Source organism: Halyomorpha halys, unplaced genomic scaffold, assembly GCF_000696795.3.
Source record: "Halyomorpha halys isolate HHAL.00 unplaced genomic scaffold, Hhal_1.1 Scaffold185.1, whole genome shotgun sequence".
NCBI lineage: Eukaryota > Metazoa > Arthropoda > Insecta > Hemiptera > Pentatomidae > Halyomorpha > Halyomorpha halys.
Window position 1 is genome coordinate 1,217,393 of NW_027106126.1, and position 9,617 is coordinate 1,227,009.

Consider the following 9,617-nt stretch of genomic DNA (forward strand, 5'->3'; position numbering starts at 1 on the left):
AATGCAAATTCTTATAGAGTCTGTGAAGTTTTTTATTGCTTCGTCAATGTCATGTTTAGTTTTAAGTGGAGTTTTTAAGTCCAGTTTGTTTTCCAAATCATTACGAAATTTGTCCCAGTCAACTCGTCCTTTAAATTTATAATCTTAAACACTCTCTTGAGACTGGTTAATGTTCTTTAATAAATACATTGATAAAGCAGTTATTTCTCGTCTAGAACAGTTTATTAAAATCGTCTAGAACAGTTTATAATTTAAATTTTATTCATTATAGTCTCAAAACATTTTATTCTCTTTATAAGTCCGACGTTTCGGCCAATTCGCTCATCCTCAAAGACAATCTATGACAAAACAGCTTTTAATTACATCTATGATCTTCAACAATTCAAAATAATTAACAACATTATTTATAATTTATCTTACCTTAACACAATTTTAGAACTAAGTAATTTAAAAAATTAATAATCTTAAACACCTTCTTGAGAATGGTTAATGTTGTTTAATAAATAAATAAATTTTATCTATTTTCTAAAATTATTTAGTTCTAAAATTGTATTAAGGTATGATAAATTATAAATTGATTGAAGAAGATGGTCAGGGAGTGTGGTCAGCAAAGAAACAACATAAATAAACAAAAAAATATTTATTTATGCCGACGTTTCGACCTGAGTTTCAGGCGTTCATCAGGGTGTCTAGGGGAGAGGATTAGCTAAAACAATAGTTTTAGGAGTTTAAGCCAATCCTCTCCGCTAGACGCCCTGATGAACACCTGAAACTCAGGTCGAAACGTCAGTATAAATAAATATTTTTTGTTTATTTATGTTGATTCTTTGCTGACCGCACCCAGACCATCTTCACCAATCAGTAATCTACAGTCAACTATCTACATCTCATAAATTATAAATACTTATTTTATAAATTTATGTTTATTTATTTATAGTTTGTTACTTTGAATTGTTGAGGATCATAGATGTAATAAAAGCTGTTTTGTAATAGATTGTCCCTGAGGATGGTCAAATTGGCCGAAACATCATTCTTATAAAAAGAATAAAAGTTTTTGAGACTATAATGGATATAATTTAAATTTATTTATTAAATGATTTATCCAGTTTTTCAGAAATGCCTCTATGTTAATTTATTGATAGTGTTAAGACTTTTGTTCATAAAGAGTTAAGGTTTAACCCATTGGTTACGGCCAGAGTGTAAAATACCAAAAAGTTTATCCTGTGACAGTCACCGGCTAAGCATCAAGTATCATTCATCTTATCTCGTGCCATGCACGGGTACGGTAAGGAGTTCAAATGTAGGTTAAGACATTGATTTCTGATCAATTTCTTTTATTATTAACCACAGAAAACTTAAATCCAACTATGCCAACCATGAAAGATACTCTGTACTCAACCATTCCATCAAGATGATTAACTTGTGTTTTTCACACTTTTATGTTAAAGGTTTGATTATAGAAATGACAAACCATTGGACTGCTACAGAGACAGAGGATTATGTTAAAATGACAAACTTCACATGAATCTGAAAAGGGAGAAAGATAAGAAAACTAGGCCTCTTGAGCTTCAGACTAGTATAAACAACATATTGAGTGTTGTTTGAATTATGGATATTTAGACAACTTCGATTTTTTTGGGCTCAGAGGTTATCAATGTTTTCTGGCTACCTTTATATTGATAATGATTAGATCTGTTCATAGAAATTTCAAATATAAATTATTAAATAAAACTAGTTATTATTTATTTATCATTTCAGTTTAAATTTAATTGAGGTGAACTAGCCAAAACTAAAAATTTGTTGTCTCAATGCTAAAAGATGTGGATATACAAAAGAGATATGAGAAACGTATAGACAAATGCCTCAGGTTCTTTGAGGTTCCACCAGACCTTATCATTGACAATGATTGAAAACAAAGTTGCTATTTTGGAAACATTGGAAGAAATTCTCGACTTACACGTGAGTGAACCACATTATTTCTGGTCTGATGAAGCATACACTGAAGCCAATATAGCCAAAAACAAGACCTACAAACTAATGCTTCAGTGATACGCATGTGCAAGTCCTAGGTGTATAGATACAGATGATTGGAAAAGAGGTTACTTTAGAGGAAAAAAAGGTGAAGTGGATGAATAAACAGCTGGGTAAGGCACAGACCTTGAAGACAAACAATGAAACTAGCAAATTCTACCAGAAAATAAAGTATTATAGAGACTTTCAAACCTAGATGAAATGCATGTAGAGCTCATGATGGGTGTCTTTTGAATGATGCAAGTAGAAACCTGGTTATATAAGGATCCAAAATGGAATAATTGAGCCACTTTTAGATAATGATATCAACAAGGTGATGTGTTACCCTGTTTTCTTTTTAAGAACAGCTTTGAGAAAGTTAACAGGAGTTCAAAAATTCATATAAGAACAACCAAAAAAAACTTCATATTAACAAAACACTATATCTGCTTAGCTATACTGATGAGATTGATATCATGAGATTTAGATCAATCTAAATTGACAGCCTAAGCTGTCTCTAGCTGTTGTATAAAATAAGATTTATTATTTCGTTTGTAAATTAAAACAGTAGATGGTGGTACTGCTCTAGCATGGGATGGCTACACATCCCTTGGGACTAGAACAGTCGGTTGTGGCATCCATTAGTGCAAACACACTCTCTTTGTGTTTCATTATAAAACCCTCCTTAAATTCCGTAACACTAGCTCATTCCTTACCCTTGCTGAGGATACTAAGAGAAAAAGTTTAGTAATTAATGAAACTAAAACAAATTATATGGTGTTTGTAGAACAAGTGATGCAGATCGAAGAACACTTACTGAATTGGAGAATACAAATTTGAAAAAATTAATCTGTATACTTCTGTTGTTGAATAGATGTGGAAAATGATATGTTCAAAGAAATTAGGTCTTTTATCAACAAGTCCAGCGGATTTTATATGTCTCACATAATTATTTCTATATTATACTATATAGTTATATATCCAAGAGCTATGAAAGTACAGCTTTATGAAATTTTAATCTATTCACACCAGAACTAAGGTTCTGAGACATGGACAATAAGTAAGTTGGATGAATTAGCTTTACTAATTCATGAATGAAAAATTTTCAGATCAATTTATAATATAACCATATTGGACCATGATAGTGCAATGTTTATAAAATAGATTTACTGACCTGAAACATCAAATTTGATAAAATGTATAACATTTAACTAGGTGACAAAAATATATACAGGATTTATCCATTTCTCTCATACTTGACAAGATCAATTGATACATGACAGATTAGCTCAGTGGAAAGGAACAACATAAAATGTGGGCAATTTTACTTCTTTCCAAATCATTCAGTAAATTAATGGAAGATAATTAAAATTATAAAACCAAACATATTTATTTTGTAAATTTCTATAGAAAAACTAAAAGATATATTTGTTTTTTTAAAACAGTAAACAATTCTCATAACAAATTATAAATATTGGTAGTATAATACACAAGATTTGGAGTAGAAAAACTTCAAATAAGCCTTATCTTGAACATAAAACAGCATTCCCTCTCAGGTCCTTTATTCTCTTCCCAAATCTTACATTTAATATCAAATTTTTGCTGAGAACAGATAAGCAAGTGTTATAAAACTGCAATCTTAGGAAAAAAGTAATTTAAACAAATAAAACAATTATACTTAAATATAAAAATGAAGATAATAATACTTACAGCAGGGAAAGACTTTGAGATAGCAAGAGAATAATTATATGATTTTTGCACACCTTTAACAACAGGGCATTCTGTAACTTTGCATAAATCAGTATCCATACCAACAAATGGCAAATCTGCAAGTACTGTAGCCCAATAAGCTCGAGTTTTTAATGGTTCTACTGGTTCAAAATCTACCAAAATATAAATAAATCAGACATTAAAAAAAAATGAATTTATAAACTAGCTATAAAATTTGCTAAATTAAAATTTATTATAATTTATATCATTGTATTAAAAGAGAGGTAGAAAATTTTTATATGGAATATCTTTGAGGAAAATTTACTATAATAGAAATAATAGGATAGGAAATGAGTCTGCCACACCACAGATATTTAATAATTACCAAAACTAAAATAAGTAGAGTAGTGTTAGTTTTTGCATGATTACTCCTGAATGACATTGGTTACATTAAGAGTAGCTACTTTCTTGGAGGGTTTCCTGATCACCATAGTTTCAGTATTTTTAGGATTATGGCTACTCCAATACCTTCCACATGGAAGAAAAAATCATCATAGAAACAGTCGATACTATTTATTTTTGTTACAATTCATAGCATACAGAATCAAAAACATAGTGTTTAAAATAATTAATACCAAAAAATGTAAAATAAAATATTATAATACCTAAAGTATACTTGAAACCAATGGAGGCAAACTCTCCCCTTTTGATTTTACATGGCTCATTTCTAGCAGCTTCTGGGCATGGTTCAATTTCAACATCCGATACCGTACACTGCTTTCCATTTTGACCTGCAAAATTTATCCGTTATTTTAAAAATACATCTTATATAGTCTTATTTGATAAAAAAAAAAAATAAATAAGTAAAATAAAAAATGGAGATGTCAAATATTTAATAACAATTAGTAAAAATAAATCAATCAAACAAAAGTTCATGAAGTCTCAAACTTACCAGAGAGAAAATCTCAATATTTAATATCTGTCCTTCAAAATATAAAAGTCAACCTAACATACTGTACTGTAGTATAACCTCTCCTGATTTGAACTGCCAGAATATTCAGAGTATTTTAGGGTAAAAAGGAAAAATGCCCCAACCAATGAAACAGCTATGCAAGTGCCATGAGACCTGGCAGTTTAAGGAGTAACCGTCATGCTAGAAATGGCACAGAGAGGAAGTATGGGAAGAAGAAAATATTTTAGTGGTATCGAATCTAAATGTTTAAAAGAGACACTGCCAGAGTTGAATTACTACGGAAAAAATCGATTTTTTAAAATTTAATCTGACATTAATTAGGGTTGATATGAATGGGATAGAAATCCAAAACCCCTATTAATCAAAATTAATTTAATTTTTAACATTTAAACTCAGTTATTACATTTTTCTTCCAAATATATTACAAAAAAAATTTTTTTTTATAAATAAAAAAATCTACTGTTATTATAAATTTCATGTTGAAGCCTTAAAATTAAACTAATTCATTTTTCATAGGAAGACAGTATGGGCGGTGGTCAATAAATCAAAAAAGTAAAAGAAAACTATTTATTATTAACCACAGTTTCGCACCACTTTGCAGGGCTGTCTGATTATAGTACAAACTGTTGTCCTTCAGTTGTCCTTAGTACTACAATCTTCAATTTTTTTTTCAATATTCAGAATAACATTTTATTTATAGAAAAATTGATTTTAATGGTGTAAAAAATAAGATTTATGTTTTTACACCTGAACATAGTATAAAAAAAAATTCAGCACCTAGAATAACATAGACATTTAACACGTAATTCATAAGACTAACAGAAAACTTAAACAATATTTTTGTTTGAATAGGTTTTTGCACAAAAATGGCAGTTTCCCACCACTGTGGGGCGTCATAACATCTAATCTAGTTGTCTAGCTCACAAAAGTGGATTAGTCAAACATCACATTACCGATGTAGATCTTCTTGAGGCAGCTTCGCAGAAGAAAAATTACGCAAAGAAAAAAGACACAAAGACGTTAATTTCTCGTTGTCCGTATAAAATGTTGGATATTTGAAAAAATATATATCTAGATCCATAAGACGCACATATGTCTGCCAACACTCAAAATAAAGGAAATTTAACTTGCTATAAAGTAGTTTATGACACTTATCTTCGTAGGGGTAGTAGTTTTTATGATATTCACATATGAATATGAATTTGCCAAATGAAAATTTGTCCGAACAACTATAAATCAATTTATTTTAGCAAATTTCATGTAAACTATTACTCCTACGAAGATAAACATCATAAACTACTTTATATCTCATTAAACTAGCTTTAATTGGAGTGCTAATAGACATCTGTAGGTCAAATGGTTTTTGAGATATAAATTTATCAAAATAAATTCACTAACTACTGATCTTTCAGTACGTACCATACTACATTTTTATTAAATGTTGCTTTTTAAAAAGTTATATCTCGAAAACTATTTAACGTAAATAACTCTATTAGGGCTCATATTTTAACAAATTTACTCTTCTTTAAATGACATTCTCTTTGGTTTACTTGTGTTGTTCCTACATTTTTAAGATATAGAGCTCCGAATGAAAAATTAGTGTTTTTTTTATCGCTTTGAAACATCCGCCATTTTTTATGCTCCCTACCTATACTTGGCAGACTCATAAATTTTGAATATTAATTATACATAGTTTTCATCAAAGTAATAAAAAATTGGGGTGAGATAACTGCCTTTTTTCTCCTCTTGGGCTTAAGAGCCTATATTTTGGATGTCCAGATCGACAGTTACGACACCAAGAATCGTCAAAACCCAAAATCTACAAGAAGACACCAGCCTAAATCTCGAACCTTTAAGCGTAGGTCCAGCACCAATTAACATTTTAAAAGGTGGCTCATTGTCCAGCCTTGCAAATTTATATGCTCATAACAACCGCTGCGACGTTAATATTCAAATCATCGTACACAGATTTTATTTGCTTTATTTATTTTTTCTCTTTTTTAATGTTTGGTGGTGGCTAGTTGGTGTTCAATTAGCACTATTACTCATTTCTCAAGTTTGTGGTAGATTGTAATACTGATCAATAAATAAAGTAATTATCAATTTAATTATTAACACAAACTTCAAAGATCCACTTTTTCTCTAAACTTTTATTTTAAAAACATCCAACGTTTCGTTATTTTCAAGGAGTCAACGTTAACCATTGATTACATAATTCATCAAATTGTCTGTTTTCAGGCTAATTGCCCATGTCTTATATAAACTATATAATATCAGTAAAAAAATATATTCCACAAAAATTGTTTTTCATTAACCTCATTAACAATAAAACCTACCTTACCTCAGAGAAAGTTATTTCTTTATTTTATATATATATTTAACAAAATCATTTGCCTCAAGAATAAAAAACTGAAAAATTTAAACCGATTAACCTCACAATAAATATAAAATTTAGATTATATTATAAAGAACAAAATTCATTTCATGGTTTATATCACTAAAACACCAACATCACTATTTTTCTTTTACAATAGCACTTGTCCATCCCAGCATTTGGAATAGAACGGCCGACAGGAAACAGTCAATAAGAGTTCTTTTATAGGAGTTAGCGCTGAGTTGTAGTCACGCTATCTCTAATATTTAATTTAAGCTTTAAATAATAATTTAAATTAATTTGCAAGGTTATTAATTAATATTTTTTTTCAAAATCACAAGCCTAGAACTCAAAAATTGTGGTGGACGATAAACAGAAAACCATCAGAAAGTTCAAAATTTATAATGTAGCGATGGTAATTTATATAACTATGTAAATATTGACTTGATTGCTAAAAAAAAAATTGTTTTACAAGATGATGGCAGTTTGATTTGCTTTCTTTTTTTTTTTTTTTTTTTTTTTGCAGACAATAAATTCAATCAGGCCATATATTTTCTTATCTCAATTTTTTGTAGCCGGCAAATTATTAGAAGAGATAATGGTCGAATGTGAGGGTAACTTATTGATGATTCAGTCAATGAAATATAATGAACGAAAGGATTCAAATATAACAAATTATTAAATTATTATACAAACCATGAATAGATTACTTATGATCCAGGTCCTTTAGGACGAACGAAAGAAGACATTTAATGAATAAAGAGGCCGTATTCATTTCTTCAATTTTTTCAGGGATGAGAGAAGAATCGTTTTACCTTTGACCAAATCAACTTATTTTTAGTTCTACCCTATGTGAGGTCTCGTTAAGGATTAAGGACTTATTCATTGTTAGCACTAGACGTATCAGGTCAGAAAACACTTTTATTTGCTGAAAAATTTGTTGATTCAATTTTACAGTTTTTAGAGTGAGCCATTCAAACGTAATAAATTTATATATAATTTATTTATTTTCATATTATAGGAAATAAATATTCCTGTTTGATACAGTCGTGGATTCTCGAGGAACGGTGGAAGGGGTAGAGGAGGAAATTTCCTCTTCTGAAATAAACAGGAAGAAAATAATATGGCTAAGTTAAAGTATACCTACTAGTACCAATACGTATGTTTTTTTTTATTCTCCCTACCAAAACATTTCTTGGATCAGGGATGAATATCCTATATGTTGCCAATCTATTTTAGCTAGAGTGTGTAGGTCGAAATCATTCCATGGATTCGTCCCTAAATAAATTTTAACACACACACAGGTCTAATGTGGATCGCCGCCGGTTTTGACTCAAGGTAACTAAGGTGGCGTCTTAAAACTTCCGGCCTTTCAACAGAAGTTCAAACGAAACAATTATTGCAGAGGTAGCTGAGAGAAAAAATAACTCAATTCTTTACCATTAAAATCAATTAATTTAAAATTTAATGCAGTTTTCGCGGTTTGAAATACGTTTTCAGATCGCTGATTTCCCATTTTTTTGTTTTTTTCAGATTATTGGGAAAAGTTCCCAATTTTGTGAACTACAAATCGCTGAAAATAAATAAAGTAAATAATCGCCTCTCTATGGATACATATTATTATTCATTATTAAAAAACAATAGTTTATTTCATATCATCAGCAACGTTTCGGGAGATTTCCCCCATCTTCAGGCTGCTTTCTGGAAGATAACCTTCAGAGATAGATTCTTGAATAAATATAAAGCATTAACAGATTTTATTATTAACTAAGGAGATAAGAGAAAAAATATTATTTCATGTTGAAAACACATTATAAACTTGAATAATATTTATATTTAATAAACAATTTTATAACACTCAGTTCCATTCTTTAAATATAAAAATAAAATGAAAAATTTAACAAACAACCAAATATTCAAAATATGTTCTGTCTCTCAATTATACCTCTAACACTTATAAATTCAATTACCATAAAAATTAAAAATCCAACAGTGGCACTCTTATTAAACTTTCAAAGTTTTTGTTTATTTCGTTTTGAATTGTTGTAACAGCAAATCATTGCATTATCTTGATGCAGTTTTCTTTGCCATCACCACTTTCAATTCTCTTCTTCAATTAGTGAAATAACTACATGTAAACAAACTGGGGACAACAAATTTTTAGTATACCATTACAGTTAGAATCGATATTTAGGTACCAGGATATACAATAGGTCAAGTAAGGATACATAATACATAATACATAAATACAGCACAGTCTGGGTGCCTTTTTGGCCCCAATGATGTGCTCATGTGGTACCTGGTGGTTGTCCCCCTCCTCATTCCTCTTACTGGTTCTGCATTATCATTATGGTTATAAAATTGTTTATTTAAGTAATTATTAATATTGTTTAAGTTCAAAAATAAAATGGAATTCCGATTATCCACCCGTTACTCTATATTAATCCTATAAAGCAATCTTAAAAATATCTGAAGGATCAAGTCAAGTTTTATTACCGAGAACTAGGACAAAATTCAATACATATTAAGAGCCGAAAGTGACACAACTAA

The 9,617-nt window shown here is 29.6% G+C and overlaps 1 protein-coding gene across 1 annotated transcript; it reads right to left on the bottom strand.

Moving 5' to 3' along the window:
* Positions 1–3,375: 3,375 nt before the first annotated feature.
* On the bottom strand, positions 3,376–4,511 carry LOC106679221 (NPC intracellular cholesterol transporter 2; the record flags this gene model as incomplete). Its single annotated transcript, XM_014418234.3, is given in 3 exon segments — positions 3,376–3,612; positions 3,721–3,893; positions 4,386–4,511. Coding segments are annotated over 3 exon segments (389 nt in total), but the record flags the coding sequence as incomplete, so codon positions are not given.
* Positions 4,512–9,617: the final 5,106 nt, after the last annotated feature.